This window comes from Phacochoerus africanus, chromosome 3 (genome assembly GCF_016906955.1).
Source record: "Phacochoerus africanus isolate WHEZ1 chromosome 3, ROS_Pafr_v1, whole genome shotgun sequence".
Classification (NCBI taxonomy): domain Eukaryota; kingdom Metazoa; phylum Chordata; class Mammalia; order Artiodactyla; family Suidae; genus Phacochoerus; species Phacochoerus africanus.
The window spans coordinates 31460947-31488010 of record NC_062546.1 but is presented as its reverse complement, the minus strand read 5'-3'; the positions used below and the strand labels follow the sequence as shown (position 1 = coordinate 31488010).

The following is a 27064-nucleotide window of genomic DNA, read 5'->3' as shown; positions in this document are numbered from 1 at the left end:
TAGAAACTCCTAGAAGAGAATGTAAGCAAAACATTCTTTACATAAATTGTACAAATGTTTTCTTAGGTCAGTCTCTCAAGGCATTAGAAATAAAACAGGGTGTTCCCATTGTATCACAGTGGAAATGAATTGACTAATATCCATGAGGATGCAGGTTCCATCCGTGGCCTTGCTCATTGGGTGGGGGCTCCAGCATTGCTGTGAGCTATGGTACAGATCACAGATGGGGTTCAGATCCCACATTGCTGTGGCTGTGGTGTAGGCCAGCAGCCATAGCTCTGATTCGACCCTTAGCCTGGAAACTTCCATATGCTACAAGTGCAGCCCTAAAGAGCAAAAAAAAGAAAAAAAGAAAGAAAAGCAAAAATAAACAAATGGAGCCTAATCAAAGCATTTGTACACCAAAGGAAACCATAAAAAAGAAAAGACAACCTACAGAATGGGAGAAAATATTTGCAGATGCAACCTACAAGAGTTTAATCTCCAAAATATACAAATAACTCATACAACTCAACAATAAAAAAATAACCCAATCAAGAAATGTGCAGAAGATGTAAATAGACATTTCTCCAAAGAAATAAGGATGGGCAGTAGGCACATGAAAAGACATTCAGCATCACTAATTATTAGAGAAATGAAAATCAAAACTACAATGAGGTATCCCTTCACACCCATCAGAACGGCCATCATTAGTAAGTCTACAAATAAATGCTGGAGAGGATGTAGAGAAAAGGAAACCCTCCTACACTGTTGGTGAGTCTGTAAGTTGGTACAACCACTACAGAAAACAGTATGGAGTCTCCTCAGAATTACCATATGATCCAGAATCCCTTTCCTGGGTGTATGTCCAGACAAAACTTTCATTCAGAAAGATACATGCACCCGTATATTCATAGCAGCACTATTAACAATAGCCAAGACATGGAAACAACCTAAATGCCTGTCGACAGATGAATGAATTAAGAAGTGGTACTGGGAATTCCTGTTGTGGCTCAGTGGATTACAAACCTGACTAGTATCCAGGAGGATGCGGGTTTGATCCCTGTCCTCCCTCAGTGGTTTAAGAATCCAGCATTGCCATGAGCTATGGTATATATAGGTCGCAGATGCAGCTCAGATCTGGCATTGCTGCAGCTGTGGTGTAGGCTGGCAGCTGCATCTCTGATTTGACCCCTAGCCTGGGATCTTCCATATGCTGTGGGTATGGCCCTAAAAAATTTTTAAATAAAATGGAATAAAATAAAAAGAATATATAATATGTACAACTGAGTTACTTTGCCATACAGCAGAAATTAGCGCAACATTGTAAATCAACTATAAATTTTTTTAAATGCCATTGCCCCTTAATAATATGATAAACGTTATGTAAATATTCAGCATTTTTTTAAATTAGGAAATTAGTCATGACATAAATAGGATCTTATAGCTTTAAAATCTATCCCTTTTTTTCAGACCTACTAAATTTTTTGTTAATTCGTCTCCAAATAGTGGCTTAACTCAGAAATTTGTAAATATAACGGAGTTCCCTGGTGATGCAGCAAATTAAATATCCAACATTGTTACTGCTGTGGCTCAGGTTTGACCCCTGGCCCAGGAAGTTCCACATGCTGTGGGTGCAGCCCCCCCAAAAAAATTGTGAATTTAATATTTGAAACCAAATTTTTTTAAGTAGACAAAAATAATATAAAAATAGAACAAAATATAAAAAAGAAGAGGTTCATTAAGGAAGCATTATTGTATATAAAGTATTCTTTTTATTTTATTTTATTTTGCTTTTTAAGGATGCACCTGTGGCATATGGAACTTCCAAGGCTAGGGGTTGAATTGGAGCTGCAGCCACAGCAATACCAGATCCAAGCCACATCTGTGACCTATACCACAACTTGCAGCAACTCTAGATCCTTGACCCACTGAATGAAGCCAGGAATTGAACCCACATCCTCATGGATACTAGTCAGGTTTTTAACCCACTGAGCCACAATGGGAAATCCTAAAGTAGTCTTAAATGCATAGTTTTTTAGTATAGTTTTTACTATGTCAAAGAATTAATTAAGCCTTTAACTTTTTTGTTTTAAGAAAATCGCTAGTATACCAATTGTGATCATGGGTAAAATTTTTTGAGAAATAAGTTGTGAAACAACGTTTTACCTCATTATATTCCAAAAAAAATCAAGCAAATAAGTAAATAAAGGAAAATGATAGCACTCTTCATGCATTATCATTGTTCACATTTTATCTATTTTGTATCTTTTTTCATTGTTGAGCTAACAAAGCAACTAAGTGTGGATCTTCTACACTAAAATAAAATTATCTTGTTTAATCAGAGAAGCCAGTCATGTCCAAACATTTCTAAATTTCATTTAAAAGTCATTGGCAGAGTTCCCGTCGTGGCGCAGTGGTTAACGAATCCAACTAGGAACCATGAGGTTGCAAGTTCGATCCCTGCCCTTGCTCAGTGGGTTAACGATCCGGCGTTGCCGTGAGCTGTGGTGTAGGTTGCAGACGCGGCTCGGACGGATCCCGCGTTGCTGTGGCTCTGGAGTAGGCTGGTGGCTACAGCTCCAATTCGACCCCTGGCCTGGGGACCTCCATATGCCGCAGGAGCAGCCCAAGAAATAGCAAAAAGACAAAAAAAAAAAGTGATTGCACCATTTTGAAATTTTAATCATGGTATAAGGAAGTTTCTGATGATCTCAGTTTGTTACCTTTAACTCTTCACATGTTAAGTATGGATTTTGAAAGTCATTACAGTTAATCTGGAGATTAATGGATTCAGCTCCTGTAAAATTACTCAAGCCCATGTTTTTAAATTTATTTAATGAAATTTTTTGCCTTTTTTAAAATTATAATTGATTTACAGTGTTTCTTCAATCTCTATTGTACAGCAAAGTGACCCAGGCACACACAGTTCCCTATGTTGTACTGTAGGACCCCATTGCCCATCCATTCCAAATTAAGAGTCCATTTTAGACATAGCTTAAGTTCTCTAGCACCTTCCACTCACTCATCAGACTCATCTAGCCAGACTCATCAGAACCGCAGAATACAACTTTAAGTCTAAACGAGACACCCACCACCAACCAGTCTTAAACAACATTGTACTATAGAATCACTGCCTATGATTGGCTGCCTGTTGGAGCTAAAAGAAAGATGTCTTACCTCTCTAGGAGTTGATCCTATTTTGTAATGAACTATATAATCTTCTAATTTATGTTTGTTATCATCTCTCCCCAGATAGATATTTGTCTGTTATGTTTGCTATATCCCAAACACCCTGAACAATGCCTGGCACAATATTGGCACTCAATAATTATTGGTTGAGTAAATGAAAGAATAGTGTCCCTAAATGGGAAGTCATTAGATATGCATAAAACTGAAAAATCAAGAAGTAACAAGAAATGTATTTAGAGACTTAAAAATAAATATCAAAATCGTGAGCCAAAGAGAAAAAATGGTTATCTGTAGGGATGAGGGCAGGATTGCTGATTGTTTTTGTTGTTACTGACTCTCTAAAACTGTATATTACTTTGAAACATATATAACTAAAAACTAAAACAGAGGGAAATTTGTGAGTTACCTAATAGAAATTATAAGGTCTTGAGCCAAGATAATGACAGAAAAACTAGAGGGGGTGTTGTGGATGGTTGTGAGAAATGTTTGTGAGGTGAAAATGAGTAGAATTTGGTGACTGGACATTAAAGATGAGGAAAGGATAAGCTTAAGATCCTTCCCAGACTTCTGGTTTAGGCAGCTGGGTGAATAGCAATCCCTTCCCAGAAACAGAAAATGGATGAGCAAGTTTGGGGTGGAAAGATGATGGACAGGGAGGACTGAGTTCCCTGTGTAAATGTCAAGATGCTTAGTACACGGTAGCTCTAAAGCTTATGAGAAGTCTGGTCTGGAAATGGGAGGTCATAAAGTAATAGGTGGAGGCCAAAGCCAGGAATGTCCCCTAAAGAGAATGTGTATAGTGAAAAAAAAAATGTGTCCAGGACAGAATCCTGAGGAGCCACTGACATTTAAAAGGAGCCGGAGCCCTTTTATGAAGAGACCAGAAAGGATAGCAGGAAACAGGTGGAAAATCATGAGAAAGGTGCCTCACAAGTAGGGTTTCCATGGATTGAGTCAGTTTTGTCAGGTGTTTTCAGGGAGGTTCAGTAAGAACAATTGAAAAGTTCCCAATACACTTGACAATTAGCTTTGCATCCATAATCTCAGAAAAGTTTCAGTATCATGGGTACAGTGGTAATGAAACGTGAGTTATAATAGGACAAAGCAAGAGTTCCCGTTGTTGCTTAGCAGAAACAAATCTGGCTAGCATCCATGAGGACACAGGTTCAATCCCTGGCCTCGCTCAGTGGGTTAAGGATCCAGTGTTGCCATGAGCTGTGGTGTAGGTCGCAGATGCAGCTCAGATCTGGCATTGCTGTAACTGTGGCATAGGCCAGAAGCTACAGCTCTGATTTAGCCACTGGCCTGGGAACATCCATATGCCATGGGTGCAGCCCTAAAAAGACAAAAAATAAGTGGTGAAACAACTGAATAATAATAATAAAACCCTGCCTCATTTCCTATGTAAAAATTAACTCAAAAAATAGGAGTTCTTTTGTGGTGCAGCAGGTTAAGGATCTGGCATTGTCACTGTAGCAACTTGGGTCACTGCTGTGGTGAAGGTTCAGTCTCCGGCCAGGAACTTCCACATGCTGGGGCATTGCCAAAAAAAGGAATGAAAAAAAAAAAAAGACCAGCAACCTAAATATAAGAGCTAAAACTATAAAACTCTTGGAAGAAAACAAGGGTAAATCTTTATACCTTGGATTGGCAATGAAGTCTTAGATTTGACAGCAAAAGCATAAAAAATAAAAGAAAAAATAAATTAGACTTAAAAATTAAAAACATTAATGCATCAAAGAATATTAACAAGAAAATGAAAAAACAACTTCCAGAGTAGGAGAGAAATATTTACAAATCATATATCCAATAAAGGTTTAATATTCAGTGTATGTATATGTGTATATATATATAAACTTAAAACTCAACAGCAAAAAGACAATATAATTTATAGGCAAAGGACCTAAATAGCCATTTCTCTAAAGAAGATATGCAGATGACCAACAAGCACATGAAAAGATGTTCAATAGCATTGGTCCTTAAGGAAATGCGAATTAAAACCACAATAAAATACCAACTACTAGAGTTCCCATTGCGGCACAGCGGAAACAAATTCGACTAGGAACCATGAGGTTGCAGGTTCAATCCCAGGCCTCACCCAGTGGGTTAAGGATCCGGTGTTGCCGCAAGCTGTGGTGGAGGTTGCAGACGCAGCTCCGATCTGGTGGTGCTGTGGTTGTGGCATAGGCCAGCAGCTACAGCGCTTATCGACCTCTAGCCTGGGAACCTCCATATGCTGTGGGTATGGCCCTAAAAAGACCAAAAAAAAAATAGTGAAAAAAAAAAGAAGATGCAAACACAAAAGAACATATATCAAATGAAAACAAGCATAGTTAATCTACAATGAGAAAAATTAGGTTAGTTTTAAGGATGGGTATTGATTGAATGGGGGAGACTCATTTCAGGGATGCTGGAAATGTTCTGTGCATTGATCTGGGTGATAGTTACATTTGTATAATTATTTTTTAAATATTTATCTGTATTGAAGCTTTTGTACATTATTATGTGTATGATACTTTGATTTTTAATTAATAAAAATGTGATATATTAAATGTTATTGAAATAAGTGGACTGTTGTCAATCTAAAAAGAATTGAGGCTTCATTAAAACATTTGGGATTTTGTTTTAATGAGATTTCAATTGAACTTATATATTTGGATGATGTTTTATGGTTCACTGGTCACTTTCTCATAACATGGTAACAGATACATCATTCGGGTGTATTCTTGAGTAAATTCTGGATTTTAAACCATAAATGATATAAATTAATACCAAAAGTCAGTTAAATTTTTTTCCAATTGTTATGTTGGAAATCTCAATATTGCATTGCTTATTTTTGTCTTTTAGGCTAAGACATCAAGCACACAAAGAATTTTATGCCTACAAACAGGTGAGAGATTTTTAAGACTGGCTCTAATGGTATTTTTTACCAAAAAATGAGAACTCAGATTTCCACTCATATTTTAAACTGGGACTGGATTTCCTTGTCTTCATTTTAGCATTTTGCTTGCCAGTTTGCAGTACAAAATAAATCAGCTTCACTTTAAGTGTTTTTTTCCTTCTTAAGTATTATTTGAAGTTATAGTAAGTTCAGATAATATAATTTAACAGGGAATTTGGCCAACATTTTGCAAAAAGGAAATGCTTTAGCTTAAAATCCTTAAAGTTACTAGTATCCCAGTGGAGTTCAGAGAGTCCGTTAATTGAATTTTTTACCTTCTCTTTTTTTTAAGCTGCCTTAGATCTTTTTTAATTGTTATTTCCCCAATACAATTTTTTTCTACCGTGTAGCATGGTAAGCCAGTTACACATACATGTACCCATACTTTTTTCTCAGATTATCAGGCTCCATCATAAGTGACTAGACATATTTCCCAGGATCTCATTGCTTATCCATTCCAAAGGCAGTAGTCTGCATCTATTAACCCCAAGCTCCCAATCCACCCCAGTCCCTCCCCCTTGGCAACCACAAGTCTATTCTCCAAATCCATGATTTTCTTTTTTGTGGAAAGGTTCATTTGTGCTGTATATTAGATTCCAGATATAAGTGATATCATATAGTATTTGTCTTTCTCTTTTTGACGTACTTCACTCAATATGAGAGTCTCTAGTTCCATCCATGTTGCTGCAAGTGGCATTATTTTGTTCTTTTTATGGCTGTGTAGTATTCCATTGTGTATATATATATCACATCTTCCTAATTCAATCATCTGATGGACATTTGGGTGTTTCCATGTCTTGGCTATTGTGAATAGTGCTGCAATGAACATGCAGGTGCATGTGTCTTTTTTAAGGAAAGTTTTGTCCGAATATATGCCCAAGAATGGGATTGCTGGATCACATGGTAGTTCTCTGTGTAGTTTTCTAAGGCACCTCTATACTGTTCTCCATAGTGGTTGTACCAGTTTACATTCCCACCAACAGTGCAGGAGGGTTCCCTCTTCTCCACAACCCCTCTAGCACTTGTTATTTGTGGACTTATTAATGATGGCCATTCTGACTGGTGTGAAGTGGTATCTCATGGTAGTTTTGATTTGCATTTCTCTAATAATCAGTGATGTTGAGCATTTTTTCATGTGCTTGTTGGCTATCTGTATATCTTCCTTGGAGAAATGTCTATTCAAGTCTTTTGCCCATTTTTCAATTGGATTGTTGACTTTTTTGCTGTTGAGTTGTATAAGTTGTTTGTATATTCTAGAGATTAAGCCCTTGTCAGTTACATTGTTTGAAACTATTTTCTCCCATTCTGTAAGTTGTCTTTTTTTTTTTGTCTTTTGTCTTTTTAGAGCCACACCATGGCATATGGAAGTTCCCAGGCTAGGAGTCTAATTGGAGCTGTAGCTGCTGGCCTACGCCACAGCCACAGCAATGCCAGATCCAAGCCACACGTGCAACCTACACCACAGCTCACGGCAATGCCATATCCTTAACCCACCAAGAGAGGCCAGGGATCGAACCTGCAACCTCGTGGTTCCTAGTCGGATTCTTTTCTACTGTGCCATGATGGTACCTCCGTAAGTTTTCTTTTTCTTTTCTTTTTGGTTTCCTTTGCTGTGTGAAAGCTTGTCAGTTTGATTAGGTCCCATTGGTTTATTTTTTGTTTTTATTTCTGTTGTTTGGGGAGATTGACCTGAGAAAACATTTGTAAGGTTGATGTCAGAGAATGTTTTGCCTATGTTCTCTTCCAGGAGTTTGATGGTGTCTTGGACAATACCTTTTAAAATTGCACCCCCAAAAATCAAATACCTGGGAATACTCCTTACCAAGGAAGTGAAAGACTTATATGCTGAGAACTATAAAGCATTAATCAAGGAAATTAAAGAAGATGTAAAGGAATGGAAAGATATTCCATGCTCCTGGGTTGGAAAAATTGATATTGTAAAAATGGCCATACTACCCAAAGCAATCTACAGATTCAATGCAGTCCCTATCAAATTACCCATGACATTTTTCACAGAACTAGAACAAACAATCCAAAAATTTATATGGAACCACAAAAGACACAGAATTGCCAAGGCAATTCTGAGGAACAAAAACCAAGCAGGAGGCATAACTCTCCCAAACTTCGGGCACTATTACAAAGCCACAGTAATCAAAACAGTGTGGTTCTGGTACCAAAACAGACAGACAGACCAATGGAACAGAATAGAGAACCCAGAAATAAACCCAGACACCTATAGTCAATTAATCTTTGACAAAGGAGGCAAGAACATAAAATGGGAAAAAGACAGTCTTTTCAGCAAGTATTGCTGGGAAACCTGGACAGCTGCATCCAAAGCAATGAAACTAGAACACACCCTCACACCATGCACAAAAATAAATCAAAATGGCTGAATGATTTGTTCTTTAAGGTAATAAGTTTAACTTTTCTTAAAGGCCAGCATCTTTCATGTGTCATCCATTAATATTTTACCACTGATACCAAACCATGGGTGTGGTTGTTCCTTAATTTTCTTTTGACCCTAAGCATGAAATTATTTTCATTGTATTGTCCTTAGCAATTCTGGTGGGCGGGGAGGAGGTGGGCAAGCTGTAGTTCATTTGGGTCTTTAATATTGCTGACACTGATGTTACAGAACATCATCATCTTAGGATCACATATCTTTTTGTCAATCTTTGTCTCTTTGAAATCTGAGCTCATTGGTGAGTTCCTTTGATGTCCATAAGTAACCCCACACTCTTCCCCATGGGTCTCATCGGAGATTCACATACAGAGATGAGTGTGTTAATTTTCTCAATGAATGAATCTTTTTGTCTCAATTCTATCATCATCTTGACAACCTGTAAGATATTTGAATTAAGTTAACTAGGAGGTAAAATTGGCCTTGGCTATCATTTAAAAGAGGAGATTGATAGTATTAATAAAGTGACAAGACAGATGGTAAAAATGGTCTTTAAAATACTGAATTGGGGAGTTCTCTTGTGGCACAGCAGGCTAAGAATCTGGCATGGTCTGGAGTTCCCATTGTGGCACAGTGGAAACAAATCTGACTAGGAATCATGAGGTTGTGGGTTCGATTCCTGGCCTTGCTCAGTGAGTTAAGAATCTGGAGTTGCCATGAGCTGTGGTGTAGGGTTGCAGACATGGCTTGGATCTGGCATTGCTGTGGCTGTGGTGTTTAAAAAAAAAAAGAGAGAGAAAAAAGACTGTGACATTGTCACTGCTACAGCTTGTGTCACAGTGGTCCCTGGCCCAGGAACATCCACATGCCATAGGCATGGCCAAAGACTTTTTTTTTTTTTTTTTTTTTGCTTTTTAGGGCCACACCCATGGTATATGGAGTTCCCAGGCTAGGGGTCTAAGCGGAGCTACAGCTGCCTGCCTACATCACAGCCACAGCAATGCCAGATCCAAGCTGTGTCTGTGACTACACCATAGCTCACGGCAACGGCAACACTGGATCCTTAACCCACTGAACGAGGCCAGGGATCAAACGCATACCCTCATCGTTCCTAGTCAGATTCATTTCCACCGCACCACGACAGGAACTCCAAAAAAATATTTTTTAATTTTTAGTAAAAAAAAAATACTGAATTGGAAATTTATATGTCTCTGTATAGCTGGATGGTAATTTCTGGTTGTTATTTCTGAAAATTATGATTTGCCCTCAAAATCATTTTTTATTGGAGTTCCGTCGTGGCTCAGTGGTTAATGAATCCAACGAGGAACCATGAGGTTGCAGGTTCAATCCCTGGCCTCACTCAGTGGGTTAAGGATCCAGCGTTGCTGCGAGCTGTGGTGTAGGTCGCAGACGTGGCTCAGATTTGGCATTGCTGTGGCTCTGGCATAGGCTGGCAGCTACAGCTCCAATTAGACCCCTAGCCTGGGAACCTCTATATGCCTCGGGAGTGGCCCTAGAAAAGGCAAAAAGACCAAAAAAAATCATTTTTTCTTTAGGTATAAGATAGTCAAAATTTAGATATTTTCCCCATATTTCACTTTCCTGTTTTTTCATTTTAAGATGAAATATAATTCTAATAAGCTACGTTTCTTCTCAGAAATGTTTTTTAAATTTATTTTATTGAGGTATAGTTGATTTACAATGTGTTCGTTTCTTTTCTTTTTTTTTTTTTTCCCCTTTTTCAGCCACACCTGAAATATATGAAAGTTTCCGGGCCAGGGATCAAATCCAAGCCACATCTGCAACCTACACCACAGCTGCGGCAACACCAGATCCTTAACCCACTTTGCCACTGCAGCAACTCCTACAATGTGTTAGTTTCTGTTGTACAACATAGTGATTCGGAGATATATATATATATAATAGTTTGCATTTGCTGATCCCAAACTCACAACCCACCCATCACCCAACCTCCACTTGGCAGCCACAAGTCTGTTCTCTGTGTCTGTGAGTCTGTTTCTGTTCTGTATTAATAAGTTCATTTGTCATATTTTAGATTCTACATATAAATAATATCGTATGGTGTTTGTCTTTCTCTTTCTCACTTACCTCACTTAGTATGACAATCTCTAGATCCATCCTTGTTGCTGCAAATGGCATTATTTTATTCTCTTTAATGGCTGAGTACTGTTCTATTGTATATACATACCACATCTTCTTTATCCTTCATTTGTTGATGGACTTGGTTGCTCTCATGTCTTGGCTATTGTAAGTAGTGCTGCTGTGAACATTGGGATACATGTTTCTTTTCAAATTATGTTTTCTTCTAGATATATGCCTGGGAGTGAGATTGCTGGATCATATGGCAACTCTATTTTCAGTTTTTTAGGGACCCTCCATACTGTTTTCCATAGTGGCTACACCAGTTTGCATAACCACCAACAGTGGAAGAAGGTTCCCTTTTCTCCACGCCCTCTCCAGCATTTATTATATGTGGACTTCTTAATGAGGGCTGTTCTGACTTGTGTGAGGTAGTACCTCATTGTAGTTCTCATTTGCATTTCTCCAGTAATTAGCGATGCTGAGCATTTTTTCATGTGCCTATTTGCCATCTGTATGTCTTCTTTAGAGAAATGTCTATTTTATTTCTTTATTGGGTTGTTTCTTTGTTTTGGTGTTGCTATCTTTTCTTTTTATTTTAATTTTTTTATTAAAGTATAGTTGATTTACATTGTTGTGCCAATTTTTGCTGTACAGCAAAATGACTCAGTCATACATATATACATTCTTTTTTTTAATATTCTTTTCCATCATGGTCTGTCTCAGGAGATTGGATCTAGTTCCCTGTACTATGTAGTAGGACCTTTTTAATCCATTTTCTAAATGTAATAGTTTGCAGCTACTAACCCCAAACTCCCAGTCCATCTCCCTCCCTCCCCCTTCTGCCTTGGCAACCATAAGTCTGTTCTCCATGTCTGTGAGTCTGTTCTATATAGATAGGTTCATTTGTGCCATATTTTAGACTCCACATATAGGAGATATCATAGTGTATTTGTCTTTCTCTTTGTGACTTCACTTAGTATTGATAATCTCTAGGTCCATTCTTGTTGCTGCAAATGGCGTTATTTCATTCTTTTTACAGTTTAGTAGTATTCCATTGTATATATGTAACACATCTTGTTAATCCATTCATCTTTCGATGGACATTTAGGTTGTTTGCATGTATTGGTTATTATGAATAGTGCTGCTATGAACTTAGGAGTGCATGTATCTTTTTGAATAAAACTTTTGTCTGGATATATGCCCAGGAATGGGATTTCTGGATCATATAGTAGTTCTATATTTAGTTTCTGAGGAACCCCCATACTATTTTCCATAGTGGTTGTACCAATTTGCATTCCCACCAACAGTGTAGGAGGGGTCCTTTTTCTCCACACCCTTTTCAGCATTTGTCCTTTATAGACTTATTAATGATGGCCACTCTGACCAGTATGAAGTGATACCTCACTGTAGTTTTGATTTGCATTTCTCCAATAATTAGTGATGCTGAGCATCTTTTCTTGCGCCTATTGGCCATCTGTGTGTCTTCTTTGGAGAAATATCTATTTAGGTCTTCTGCACATTTCTTGATTGGGTTGTTTGGAGGGGTGGGTATTGTCATTATTGAGTTGTCTGAACTGTTTGTATATTTTGAAAATTAAGCCCTTGTCAGTCACATTGTTTGCAAATATTTTCATTCTGTCATTTGTCTTTTTGTTTTGTTTAGTTTACTTTGGTATGCAGAAGCTTCTAAGTTTGATTAAGCCCCATTTGTTCAGAAATGTCCTTTTTAAGTGGTAATCCACCCTCTTGTCATTTTGCATTCCTTTTGACTGATATCCAGTCACCACAAAGTCAGGTTAAAGACAGCGCCTGGATGAATTTTAAGCGCATTTACATAACTCTGCATAGAGCTAAAGTTTTCTGAGGATGATGATGTATAATAATAAGCAGAACTTCCAAAATTAAGATTGACCTTCCAGAGTTCTCATCATGGCTCAGTGGTTAACGAACCCAACTAGTATCCATGAGGACACAGGTTTGATCCCTGGCCTTGCTCAGTGGGTTAAGAGTTTGGCATTACCATGAGCTGTGGTGTAGGTTGCAGACGCAGCTTGTATCCAGTGTTACTGTGGCTGTGGCATAGGCTGGCAGCTGAAGCTCCGACTCAACCCCTAACCTGGGAACCTCCATATGCTGTAGATGCAGCCCTAAAAAGACAAAAGACAAAAAAAAAAAAAAAAAAAAAGATCGAGCTTCCTTTTCACTCTTTTATAAATCAGTCAGTCCCATGAGCCAAATACTGTGTTTCACCATATCATAAGGCAACAATCTCATTTATTTCCCTCCCATATTAACACTTTCTGTAGATAGGCATGTGTTAATGTCTTTTCCCAAAATTTAATCTGTTCTCAAAGAGATTTTAAAATTGACTTTCAGGAGAATATTATAACATTGCTCAAATTAAAAGAATGTTGCTAAAATGTTCTGTCTCAAACTTGTAAGGAATCCCCTCCAGGACTGAATATGAGGGGAAATGAGCTATATACACAAAAGAAAAATGCTTGTGAGTATAATGAGGAATATTTTAAATTACATATTTAAATGGGCATAAGAGCATACATTTTTGTCTTTCAGGTTATATTAAAAGAGAAAGTAAAAGAACTGAATTTACATGAGGTAAGTATTTTAATTTCTTCTTGAGCTGTGTTCTAATAGAACCGATATATAATGGTATGCTTAAACACCTTTATTTTCAGAAGCTGAAAAAAATTAGACTGATTTTGATCAGCTTCATAGAATATTTGAGGGTGAGGTCACATAAAAATCTTCTTTGTGAAGACTTCTAGGGGAGTAAAATAACTCGGTTTTAGTAGGAAAGTCCAGCGTAAGTTGTAATAGCAGCAGGGTTGCTGCTTGCTGTCCATTCTATACAAGCAGGAGATAGAGATAAATTAGTTTCACTACTCAAGATGAATTTGCACTAATTTCACTTTTGAAAATGTTCCCAGTAGTCCTTTCTTACCAAAGGCACAAGAAAGGCAGTGATTACTTCATGAGGGTGGGGATTTAAGGAGGTGAGACAGAGGGATGAAATAGGGAAGAACATATAGGGAGAGATAGGAACTTTCAGGATTGTCTCTTGATGAGGTTGCATGTCTGGGGTGTTTACTATGTTGTCATGCTTTCTAAATTAAAAACAAAAGTGTGTGTGTATGCTGCTGTACACCTTAAGACACATAGTGTATAATAATTCTTGTTTATTTTGTTTGTGTTGCCTCTGATTACAAATGTTCAGAATTTTTATTTTTAATTTTAGAGGCCTTTCTCTTCCTCCCTTTCTAAGTTTTTTAATTGGTGTTTACCACAAATACTTGGAAAGCTGGGAGTTCCTGTCATGGCACAGTGGTTAACGAATCTGACTAGGAACCATGAGGTTGCGGGTTCGATCCCTGGCCTTGCTCAGTGGGTTAAGGATCTGGTGTTGCCGTGAGCTGTGGTGTAGGTCGCAGACGTGGCTCTGATCCTGCGTTACTATGGCTGTGGTGTAGGCTGGCAGCTACAGCTCCGATTCGACCCCTAGCCTTGGAACCTCCATATGCTGCAGGAGCGGCCCAAGAAATAGCAAAAAAAAGACTTGGAAAGCTGCATGTTGTAATATTTATGTTTACTATAACCCAACTGTGGTGAAGCTACATTGCCAGTCTCTTCAAAGAGAGTTAATTTGTGAAATTATTTGAATAATAATAATAATGATTTATATTAGAATTCATCTACTGGTCCTTTGCTCTTTCTGCGTATTTTTTATCTAAGAGTTGATATGGTATGGCGTTTCAGACCTAACCTTGGATTAAACTCAAGCATCAGTTACTGTTTGATTTTTTTTTAATTTCCCAAAAAGGTAATAGAAGGTGATTCTCTTCTATTTGGGGCCTTTTTGATGACCATAAATGAAAAGATTAAATTCTGACATACATTAGTAATATTGAATAACCATGTTTGTCGGAAATAGAAGTCTTCCTTATTGGTTTGACCCATTAGTTTAGAATCTTTATCCTGAATAAGTGCATTGTGTTGCATCATTATGTATCAGTTGTATCCCAGCCACACCCTACCCACCAATTCCAGTTTCTCTGTAACTAAGAAGACCTAACCTTGCTCTCCAATGTGTCTCTAGAGGCCAATCTTGGGTTTTTTTGGGGTCTTTTTGCTGTTCATTTGGTCCTTTCCTGGTGCATTTCTTTGTGTTGAAACTATTTTGCCAAACGTTTTTGTGTGTGTACAGTCCTCTAGCTTAATTATATAGTGACACGTAGCTTGGTCCTATATTAAGCACATGAAATTTCAATATGAATAATGTTATTCATGAATTATAATAGTGGATAATCAGAGACAAGCTAAATATCTATCAGTAGTGTAACAACTCATTAAAACCTGATACACTGAAAGATTATCCACCAAGAGAAGGAGAGAGTGAGAAAAAGAAGGAAGAAAACTCGATACAGTGATTCATACTGTGAGGTACTACAGCAGGCTCTGTAATTAAGGAATAAGCTCGATCCACAGATATGCCAACCTAGATGAATCTTGAACTAGATACTGAAAAAGCAAGTTGCAAAATGATAGAAATGTTTATATCACATATTTAAACTAAAATAAACACCTTTTTCATGGATTTATATGCATACTACATAGTATTTGAGAAAGATACATAATGATCACACAAAGAAGGAAAGAAGAGAGAAAAGAGGAACTTTGAGAAAGTTGGTCCAAAAGGATGTTAATTTTTATATAATGTTCTTAATTTTAAAGAAGGAAAGTAATATATTAATTTAAAAATATAGGAGTTCCCGCCATGGCATAGTGGTTTAAGAATCTGACTGCTGAAGCTGGGGTTGCTCTGGAGGCAGAGGTTCAAGGATCTGGTGTTGCCATAGCTGTAGCTGAGGTCACAGCTGTAGTTCGGGAACTTCCAGATGTCATGGGTGTGACCACAAAATTAAAAAATAAAAGAGAAAGAACAAAATGAAACAATATCATTGCAGTTCCCACTGTGGCACAGTGGGTTAATGATCTGGCTTGTCTCTATAGCATTGCTGGGTCCATCCCCAGTCTGGCCCAGTGGGTTAAGGATCTGGCATAGCCACAGCTGTGGCATAGGTCACAGATGTGATTCAGATTTGATCCCTGGCCTAGGAACTACCATATGCCATGGGTGTAGCCAAAGAAAACTGTTGAGGAGTTCCCTTATGACACAGTGGGTTAAGGATCCAGCATTGTCACTGCCATGGCTTTGGGTCACTGCTATGGTGCAGCTTCAGTCCCTGGCCCAGGAACTTCCACATGCCACAGATGCAGCCAAATAAATAAATAAATAAAAATACAGTTGACTCTTGAACAACATGGGTTTGAACTGCATGGGTCCACTTAAATGCAGATTTTTTTTTCAGTAGCAAATACTGCAGTACTATAGGATCTGTGTTGGTTGAATCTATGGATGCAGAGGAACTGAAGATACAGACAAACCATGGATACAGAGGGCCAAATGTAAATTATAACCCCCTGTGTTGTGTTCAGGGGTCAACTGTAATTTTAAAGTTACTGAATACATAAAAATGTCAGACACTGTACTAAACCATGGAGACACAAAGAAGCATAACTAATCTCTGCTCGGCTCAGATCACTTCAGAGGCATGGGTTTGATCCCCAACCCAGCATGGTGGGTTGAAGGTCCAACATTGTTGCAACTGCAGCATAGGTCACAGCTGAGGCTTGGATTCAATCCCTGGCCCACAGACTTCCATATGCTATGGAGCAGCCATTAAAAAAAAAAAAAAAAAAAAAAAAAGTCAGGTATTTCCTGAGCAGCACAACCATTTTTAGGTTGCTTTCATAGTTTTCAAAGTTTCCAAACCTAAATGATACCCAAATTGGAAATGCTACCTTTGCAGAAGGCATAATCATCCTCATAACTATTCAAGGAAATGTATAATAATTAGTGTCCACCACCACCATCATAGAATGATTATCTATTTAAAGGAAAATCCTTTTGGCTAAATTACCTGAGCTGTGGGTCATTTTTATTGTGTGACATTATCTCCCCCACATAACTGTCCATTCCCTAGTTTGCATTCTCTGTAAATTTATAGAGTATGTCAACCCCTTGAAAATTATCAAATCCTTCCTGGGATCATGTACTCTATGAAATACTAGAAAACTAGGCTTAAGTATACATGCTACAGTCACTATAAAGTAGTTTTCCCTTGAAACATGTTTTATTTATGGGAATAATCTCAGTGTAAAGTAAATGGAATTACATATACAAGGTGGCAAGATTACCAAGATGTCCATTTCTTCATATAATTTATCTTAGAAGCAAGGAAACACACTTTAAACAATTTAGTTAAGTTTGGAGTTCCCATCATGGCTCAGCAGTTAATGAATCCAACTAGGAACCATGAGGTTGTGGGTTCGATCCCTGGCCTCACTCAATGGGTTAAGGATCTGGCATTGCTGTGAGCTCTGGCATAGGCCGGCAGCTACAGCTCCTATTAGACCCCTAGCCTGGGAACCTCCACATGCCATGCCTCCACGGGTGCAGCCCTAGAAAAGGCGAAAAAAAACAAAACAAAAAATTAGTTAAGTTTATCACTATATGCAGATGACATGATACTATATATAGAAAACTGTAAGGACTCTATGCAAAAACTACTCAAACTGATAAGCGAATTCAGCAAAGTAGTAAGATACACGATTAACATTCAGAAATTGGTTCCCAAAAAAAAAAAAAAAAAAGGGAGTTCCCGTCGTGGCGCAGTGGTTAACAAATCCGACTAGGAACCATGAAGTTGCGGGTTCGGTCCCTGCCCTTGCTCAGTGAGTTAACGATCCGGCGTTGCCATGAGCTGTGGTGTGGGTTGCAGACGCGGCTCGGATCCCGCGTTGCTGTGACTCTGGGTGGCTGCAGCTCCGATTAGAACCCTAGCCTGGGAACCTCCATGTGCCGCGGAAGCAGCCCAAAGAAATAGCAAAAAGACCAAAAAAAAAAAAAAAAGAAAAATTGGTTCCATTTCTGTATGCTACCAATGAAATATTTAAAAGAATATTTAAAAATAAAACCTTTTAAAATCACACACCCCCAAAATTCTTTTTTTTTCTTTTTTTTTTTTTTGGTCTTTTTAGGGCCACACCCTCGGCATATGAAAATTCCTGGGCTAGGGGTTGAGTAGGAGCTGTAGCCACTGGCCTACACCACAGCTACAGCAACGCCAGATCCGAGCCATGTCTGTGACCTATACCACAGGTTATGCAACACCGGATCCTTAACCCACTGAGCAAGGCCAGGCATCAAACCTGTGTCCTCAAGGATGCTAGTCAGATTCTTTTCCACTAAGCCGTGATAGAAAATTAAATACCTAGGAATAAACCTGACCAAGGAGGTGAAAGACTTACAAGCTGAGAACTGTAAAACACTAATCAAGGAAAGTAAAGAGGATTCAAAGAAATGGAAAGATATCCCATGCTCCTGGATTAAAAGAAATAATAATGTTAAAATGGCCATACTGCCCAAAGCAAACTACAGATTTAATGTGATTCCTATCAAGTTACCTATGACATCTTTCACAGAACTAGAACAAATAATCCAAAATTTATATGGAGCCGTATTAAAAGACCCAGAATTGCCAAAACAATTCTGAGGGGAAAACAGACAAAATAAAAAAAAGCAAGAGGTATAACTCTCCCAATCTTCAGACAATATTACAAAGCTACAGTAATCAATACAGTGTGGTACTGGTACAAAAACAGACATACAGATCAATGGAACAGAATAGAGACCCCAGAAATAACCCCAGACACCTATGGTCAATTAATCTTCGACAGAGGAGGCAAGAATATAAAACAGGAAAAAGACTCTTCAGCAAGTGGTGTGGGCACAACTGGACAGCTGCATGTAAATCAATGAAACTAGAATACCACCCTCACATCATGCACAAAAATAAATTCAAAATGGCTTAAGGACTTAAAAATAAGACAAGACACCATAAAACTCCTAGAAGAGAACATAAACAAAACAACATCTGACATAAACAGTACAAAAGTCTTCTTAGGTCAGTCTCCCAAGGCAATAGAAATAAAAACAAAAATTTTTTTAATGGGACCTAATCAAACTTACAAGATTTTCACAGCAAAGGGAACCATTAAAAAATGAAAAGGAGTTCCCGTCGTGGCGCAGTGGTTAACGAATCCGACTAGGAACCATGAGGTTGCAAGTTCGATCCCTGCCCTTGCTCAGTGGGTTAACGATCCGGCGTTGCCGTGAGCTGTGGTGTAGGTCGCAGACGCGGCTCGGATCCTGCGTTGCTGTGGCTCTGGCGTAGGCCGGTGGCTACAGCTCCGATTAGACCCCTATCCTGGGAACCTCCATATGCCCCAGGAGCAGCCCAAGAAATAGCAAAAAGGCAAAAAAAAGAAAAAAAGAAAAAAAGAAAAGACAGCCTTTGGAATGGGAAAAAATATTTGCAAATGATGCAACCAATAAGGACATAATCTGCAAAATATATAAACAACTCATATACCTCAACTACAACAAAAGCAAACAACCCAATCAAAAAATGGGCAGAAGACCTAAATAGATATTTCTCCAAAGAAGACATACAGATGACCAATAGGCAAATGAAAGATGCTCAACATCACTAATTACTAAAGAAATGCAAATCAAAACTATAGTGTAGTTTTGACCACTACACGCCAGTCAGAATGGCCACCATTAATAAGACTAGGAATAGCAAATGCTGGAGAAGGTGTGGAAAAACGGCAACCCTCCTGTACTATTGGTGGAAATGTAAACTGGTACAACCACTATGGAAAACAGTATGGAGGTTCCCCAGAAAATTAAATATTGAACTACCATATGACCCATCAATCCCACTTCTGGGCATATATCCAGACAAAACTTTCATTCAAAAAGATACATGCACCCGTATGTTCATTGCAGCACTATTTGCAATAGCCAAGACATGGAGAAAACCTAAATGTCCATTGACAGAGGAGTGGATAAAGAAGATGTACATACATGCAATGGAATATTATTCAGCCACTAAAAGGGAAGAAATAACGGCATTTGCAGCAACATGGATGGACCTAGAAATTATCATGCTAAGTGAAGTCAGTCAGACAGTGAGACACCAACATCAAATGCTATCACTTACAGGTGGAATTTAAAATAAAGGACACAGTGGACTTCTTTGCATAACAGATACTGACTCACAAACTTTGAAAAACTTACAGTTTCCAAAGGAAACAGGGTGGGGGTGGAGGGATAGGCTGGGGGTTTGGGATGAAAATGCTTTAAAATTGGGTTGTGATGATCATTGTGCAACTATAAATGCAATAAAATTGTGTTAAAAAAAAAAGAAAAGAATGGATAGGCAGGAGTTCCTAGTTCCTATTGTGGCTCAGCAATAACAAACCCAACTAGTATCCATGAGGATACAGGTTTGATCCCTGGCCTGCCTCAATAGGTTAAGGATTCAGCATTGCCATGAGCTTTGGTTTAGGTCAGATTCCGCTTTGCTGTGGCTGTGGTGTAGGCCGGCAGTTACAGCTCTGATTAGACCCCTAGCCTAGGAACTTCCATATGCTGCAGGTGCACAAGTGCAGCCCTTAAAAAAAAAAAAAAAAAAAAAGGAATGGATAGAATAGACAATGAAATCCTTCTGTATAGCACAGGGAACTATGTCCAGTCACTTGTGATGGAACATGATAAAAGGTAATATGAGAAAGAGAGTGTGTGTATAGATGTATGACTGGGTCACTTTGCTGTATAGCAGAGATTGACAAAGCAATGTAAATCAACTATAATAAAAAAAATTTTAATGAAATTTTTAAAATATGACCTAATCAAATTTACAAGCTTTTGTACAGCAAAGGAAACCATTAAAAAATGAAAAGACAGCCTTTGGAATGAGAAAAAATGTTTGCAAACAATGCAACCAACAAAATATACAAACAACTCATATAACTCAACATAAAATAACAACCCAGCCAAAAAATGGGCAGAAGACCTAAATAGACATTTCTCCAAAGAAGACATACAGATGGCAAATAGGCATATGAAAAAATGCTGAACATCACTAATTACTATAGAAATGCAAATCAAAATTATGAGGTACCACTACACACCAGTCAGATTAGCCATCATTAATAAGTCTACAAATAAGAAATGCTGAAGGAGGCATGGAGAAAAGGGAACCCTCCTCCACTGTTGGTGGTAGTGCAAATTGGTACAGCTACCACAGAGAACAGTGTGGATGTTCCTTAAAAAACTAAAAATAGAGCTACTATATGATCCTACAACCCTACATAATTTGAAATGATACATGAACTGCAGTGTTCATAGCAGTACTATGTATGATAGCCAAGACATGGAAGCAAACTAAGTGGCCATCAACAGATGAATGGATGAAGAAAATGCAGTGTGTTTTATATATATATATATATATATATATATATATATATATATAAAACAATGGAATATTACTCAGCCATTAAAAAGAATGAAATCATGCCATTTGCAGCTTCATGGATGGACCTATTATTATACTAAGGAAAGTAAGTCAGACAAAGACAAATATCATATGATATTGCTTACATGTGAAATCCAAAAAAAAATGATTCAAAGAGCTTATTTACACAGAAATAGACTCATAGACGTAAAAAAACAAATTCATGTTTACCAAAGGGGGGAGGGGAATAACATTTTTTAAAAAAGAACTCTTACAACTGAATAATATAAAGAAGAATTATCCAACTAAAAAATTGACAAAGAATTTGAAAAGACATTTCTCCAAAAATGATATATAAATGGCCAATAAGCACAATATCATTAGTCATTAGGGAAATGCAAATCAAACCCCTAGTGCGAAAACACCTCACACCATTGGGGATGGCTGTAATCAAAAAATGAAGTATTGGAGTTCCCTGATGGCTTAGCAGGTTAAGGATTTGTCATTGTCACTGCAGCTGTGGCGTGGGTTCAATCCCTGGCCTGGGAACTTCTGCATGCCACAGGTGTGGCAAAAAAAAAAAAAAAAAAGTACTGATTCATGATACAACATGGATGAAGCTTTAAGGTGTCATTCTAGATAAAAGAAGACTGCCACAAAAGACCACCACAAATTGTATGATACCCTTTCATGATTCCATTCCATTTTGAAATGACTAGAATAGATAAATCTATCAAGACAGGAAGTTGATTAGTGGTTGCTAGGGGAGAAGATGGAATGAGGAATGACTGCTTTTAGGGACTTTTGGGGCAAGCAGTGAAAACATTCTGCAGCTAGATAGTGGTGATGGTTATACAACTCTGAATATATGAAAGGCTGCTGAATTGTATGCTTTACAGGAGCAAAAATTGTATTAATTATATCCATTTTTTTAAAAGGAATGAGAGAAGCAATCTTGTTGAAATACTGGAAAGTATAGCTCATTTGCAAAATATAATCTGTATTAATTTGTAAAATTAGCTTGGCCCTGAGGGAAATTCTAAGAAGTCAGATCCAAGGCTTTTCTTTTTGTGCTTGCCCTTGGCTTTTGGTCACCTTACCACGTAGCACTTACCATGTCAGAATTTATCTTGGGGTTTTTATTTCTGGTGACTATGGTTTTAGAATTTGTTTAGTAAGAACCTAATAGCCATTAATAGTAACTCCATTTGAAAACCTACAAATCTAATTTTGGATTCCGGAAAAATAACCAAATAAAAATGAGTGGTTCATCCAACTTCTTGCCCTTTGGTAGCATCAGCACTGAATCTCAACAGGGCAGAGCCAACAGTCCTCACCCTGTTTCAGAAAGCTGTGCGGGGAGGGAAGCTGGGTGTTTAAGGCCAGAGGACCTGTTTATACAGTCTAAGAAGTGGGAACATCATTCCCCCTTTACAGATGGGAAGCTGAGGCCCAAAAAGATCATCCCAAGGCTGGAACTGCTGGTTTCTCATCTTTACCCACAGCTCGTTCTTAACTTTCCTCCAGAAAACAAAAATGGGCTTGAAAATTGAAATTTAAACATGAATAAGAATAACTGGTATTAGTAAACTGCCTTACTGCCTCCTCAGGTCTGCTCCGAACCTAAGCTGATGACAGTCCCAGGCAGGGGGGTGGGGGCACATGGTCTCCTCACTTTACAGAGGAAGGGACAGAGTCTGAAAGGCCTCCTGATGGCAGAAGTGTCCAAGCCAAGGCCAGCCATCTGTTGTGCCTTCCTCCCTGCTCTCCCGCTGTCTCATCAGTAATGCCAAATCTGCTAAGACAGTTATCTGTCTTCCTTCTTGCGAAGATCTTGTCTGTGATATACACAAGGCCCTGTGAGCTCCCTAGAGAATGGGAGATGGAAAACCAACAGTCATAGCACTGGCCTCTTGTCCTGTCACATAACCTAGGAATACTGGGTTACATGTTACAGGTTAAGAAACAGGTGACAGGGAGGCAGGTCAGCAGTCTGGACAAGAAATGGTGACAGTTGAACCAGGATCCCTGGAGATGGAGGGGAAGCAAGCAAGGAGGAGTTCAAGCTTTGGGCAGACAGAAGTGTAACAGACATGGGCCCCCAGCCAGGCCTGGCCACTCATCAACTGCATGGCCTCAGGCAACGTGGTTACTGCTCTGAGTTTCTGTTTCCCCATCTGTAAAGTGAGTAAGTGGGATGATACTTGGTGTCCCTGCGTACTGGTAAGTGCCCAGAAAGTAGTTGTTGAAACCCAGCATCTGGGTATGAAGAAGGCTTCTTTCCAAGCAGTGGAGCCTGCAACCTGTCAGAATAGTCCTAGCCCCATCTGCACATTTTCATAAGTTTAAATTCAGTGACTCTTGAATAGCTTTTTATATGGCACAGACACTGACAGAATAGTGTCAAAGTAAGGGGCCCCAGGAACTACTAACAGCATATTACCCACAGGCTGTGCCCTGGTTTATAGTTTTCACATTTCGAAAACCAGAGAAAGGAGATGGTGCCGGTGGTGTTAATAGTCCCTCCAGGACCCTGTGCTGAGCAGGCAGAACATCCCCTGCAGTAAGTCAGCCCCTTGGCACAGCACAGAAAATTATATTATGTTCAGTCTGTCTGGTGAGACTCACCTAAGTCAGATTCTGCTGATGCCCTGAAGTAAAGGAGGCTGCCTCTTGCTTTCTGTCTTCTCCCATTTGCCCTCCATCTTGAAGACACGTGACAGGAAAAGCAGGAGACTCTTCTTCAGAAGACCTTGCCTGTTTCTTTCACGTAAAGACTTGAGAGATGTTGGAAGTCCCTTCAAATGGCTGGGCCTCAGGCGCCTGCACTTTACATTGGCCTGGGAGAGTACTTAGCAGATATTCTGCCACATCTGTGAATTTGTCTTTCAGCTCTGTGCAGTGTGTCTAGAAGACTTCAAGCCTCGAGATGAGTTGGGGATATGTCCATGTAAGCATGCCTTCCACAGAAAGTGAGTATTGGTGTGGAATTATTTAAGGGGACCTGAGTTTAAGGCATATCGACCAATTCACTTGTGGGTTTGGGGCAGTGCAGACAAGCTTCATGGCTTTATGATTGGTTTATAATGCAGAAAGCTGAAAACACCCTACAGGTGTGGTGTGTATGTGTGTGTGACATTAGGAGGAACCTGGGTGGTGGAACATAACTACCACAGCAGGACTTCAGGCAGGGAGCCAGACAAGCCCACATCTCCTTGGAGCCAGGCTATAAAGAACTTTTTAACCAGAACTTTCCAATGAGTTTTCATTCCCTAAAACTTATTTTCCTTTTTGGTGTTTTGTTTTGTTTGTCTTTTTAGGGCTGCACCTGTGGCATGTGGAAGTTCCCAGGCTAGGGGTCGAATCGGAGCTACAGCTGCCCGTCTGTGCCACAGCCACAGCAAAGAGGGATCCAAGCTGCATCCACAAGGCCAGGGATTGAACCTTCGTCCTCATGGATACTAGTCGGGTACATACTGCTGAGCCACAATGGGAACTCCTCCTTAAAACTTACTTTAATCAAAGCCATAGTTATTTTAAATCAAAATAAGTCTGAATAGTACTGTGGGACCATCTCCTCCCCCTCCCTACAGACATATTTAATATTCCCCCTTCTCTTTCGATTTTAGGTTTTGTATTTGTATTAGAAAACTTTATTCCGCCTCCTTCCCACCACCCTCCTCAGTGTACTTCATTCTTTAAGAAGTCATGGATGACTGAGGTATAGCATGCTCACTGTGGCTTCTTAGTTTCACCTTTCAGAAGGTTGGAGTTTCTGGATCCCCCAGAGGGTGAAATGCATTCTCCACGCAGTCATAGAGCTCTTTGGGACCTGGCCGTTCACCCCAGTCCCCAACTCTGGGCCACAGATGTGTTCAACATGTGAGGCATGAGGGCAGGGGGTGCCATGAGCATGGGACTGACGTCTTCCTTCTTGTGGTGTCTTGTTCTGCAGGTGCCTTATTAAGTGGCTGGAGGTTCGCAAAGTATGTCCACTGTGCAACATGCCAGTTCTTCAGCTGGCCCAGTTGCACAGTAAGGAGGACCGTGGACCCCCACAGGGGCCCCTCCCTGGGGCAGAGAACATTGTATAGCTCACCACTTGAATCAAACTGTTGCAGGATCCAACATCCGCATGGAGCCAGGAGGAACACAAGCGGTCTCTGTGTTGGCTGCTCTGCCTGGGGCATCAGCTGCCACTTCCTTTTTCTCATAAAGAACTCTTGGGCTAGCTAATCTGGGGACCCAGACTTGTGGGTCTGGGACAACCAAAGTACTCTGACACTACCCCATGCCAAGAGAAGAGGAGTGGATGAGCCTGCTGGTTTGGCTCTAGAAACTTCATGAGGGTCTCTTGCTAACTCCATACACTCTGTCTCCCAGACATTGATCTCCATGTCAAGGTGAATCTTTATCAACCAGAAGGGAAGATAATCACAAGTGTTAGAGAAGGAAACTGAGGGAAAGTCTTTAAAGCCACCCCCACCCTGTGGACAGATGAGCTTCTATGCAGACCGTGCATGCCTTTGCAGCAGCAGACTCTCCCGGCAGCCCCTGAGCCAAGGGAAAACAGCGGTTACCTCAGCCCAAGAACAACTGGGTGCAGTGCCAACAAGGCTTTTCACGTTATGTTCCTTTGATAAGGCCATCTTGGAACCCAAGGGCTTTGGTTACAACAGAACAGCAGTACCCCTCGCCGCCAGTTCTCCCTCGAGGTCACAACACTTGCTTATCAGATCGTCTAAGCTAAAAACATTAGATGTGCTTGGAAAGGTCTGGTCAGAAGCCATTTCCTCTTATTCCCCCTCCTACTCACCAATGAGGCACAGCCAAGCGCCATTAGGAGCCCCAGCAGGGGGTGGGTCTCTGAGCCCCTGCTGTCCCCGTGTGACCCAAACGCCTCGGGGTGCTGCCCACATCCCCACACATGCAGTATGGCTCCAGCATAGCTGCTGGTCTTGGCCCGCTGCCTCTGTGGGGAGCTGCTCTGAGCCCCTCACATGGCTCCGAAGAGGAGCATCTTTCTGACAATGACCAGTCCTCCAGGTCCTGCCGGGCTGAGGGGAGGATGCGGCCCCCCTTGCCTCTCCCCATCCTTCCCTCTTCTCCTCCCTCTCTAGTCCTGTCTCTATTTCTACTCAGCAAAATGCCTGTGGTTGACTTTTTAACAATTTAAAGTATCCCAAATAAGATCCCTATGTCATTCTGAAGCCAGGGATCCACTTGAAATTGTAAATCATTTCAGGAAGCTCCTGCAGGGCTATTCGCCATCAGTGCGTGCCTCAGTGTTCAGACTTGTGATAATTGAAAGTGTCTTTATAGGAGAAAAATGCATGCTGCTCTTTGGCTCTTTCTGTCCAGTTTTCCTAGAATTGACTCAAGAGTCCAGTAGGATTTGTGACTGTTGTATAAGTTAGCTCTGTGAAGCAGCTTTGGGTCAGATATAAAGTTCTTTTCCACAGCCCTGCTCATCACTTCCTTCCATCATAGGGATGGAATCCTCATCGCCAGCTCTGCCTCTGCTCCAAACGCAGGTGTGAGTAGGGGAGTTTCACACTGGAAATAGAGCCTGCATGATATGGAGAGAGGGTGGAGGAGGCTTTGCTACTCTGTTCATGGCATGTCTCCAGAAATTTTTTTGGAATCCAGCTTCTACCATCTTAGAATGGGAGAGGGAACCTGTCCTTGGCTCAGGTGGCTGGGCTCAGTTGAGGAGGAAAATTCCCATTAGCCTAGAAAATTGCTGGTCAGAATCCAGTTTGGAAAATTACAAATCCAGTTGGTCAGAATTGGCTGTACCCTTATGTGTAACCTATTCGTGGTATGCCAACTGGACTGCTTCTTTAAACAGGGCAAGAGAAGTGTGGAATATTTTTATATGAAAGCCTTAGCCTGTTTGGCACCCATGAAAAGAACTATTTGTACACTCCTACTTTCACCCTCTGTTTCTGCATTCTCTGTTTGTAGCACAATAGAGTTGAATGCTGCAAAGCACCCAGTTTACAG

At 39.8% G+C, this 27064-nt stretch overlaps 1 protein-coding gene across 3 annotated transcripts in view; it reads left to right on the top strand.

Annotated features, from left to right (window-relative positions):
• The window catches only part of RNF24 (ring finger protein 24), an 85889-nt gene extending 60049 nt beyond the window's left edge, over nt 1-25840 (top strand). For 2 of the 3 annotated variants that reach the window (XM_047771551.1, XM_047771550.1), the window contains 4 exons: nt 6019-6061; nt 13191-13232; nt 23951-24030; nt 25014-25840. In XM_047771551.1, coding sequence (XP_047627507.1) covers nt 6019-6061; nt 13191-13232; nt 23951-24030; nt 25014-25152 — 304 coding nt within the window. In that variant the 3' untranslated portion in view covers nt 25153-25840. Of the gene's footprint in view, nt 1-6018; nt 6062-13190; nt 13233-23950; nt 24031-24687 lie in introns of all 3 variants that reach the window. The other variant, XM_047771552.1, reaches the window with a different exon arrangement.
• Nucleotides 25841-27064: the final 1224 nt, after the last annotated feature.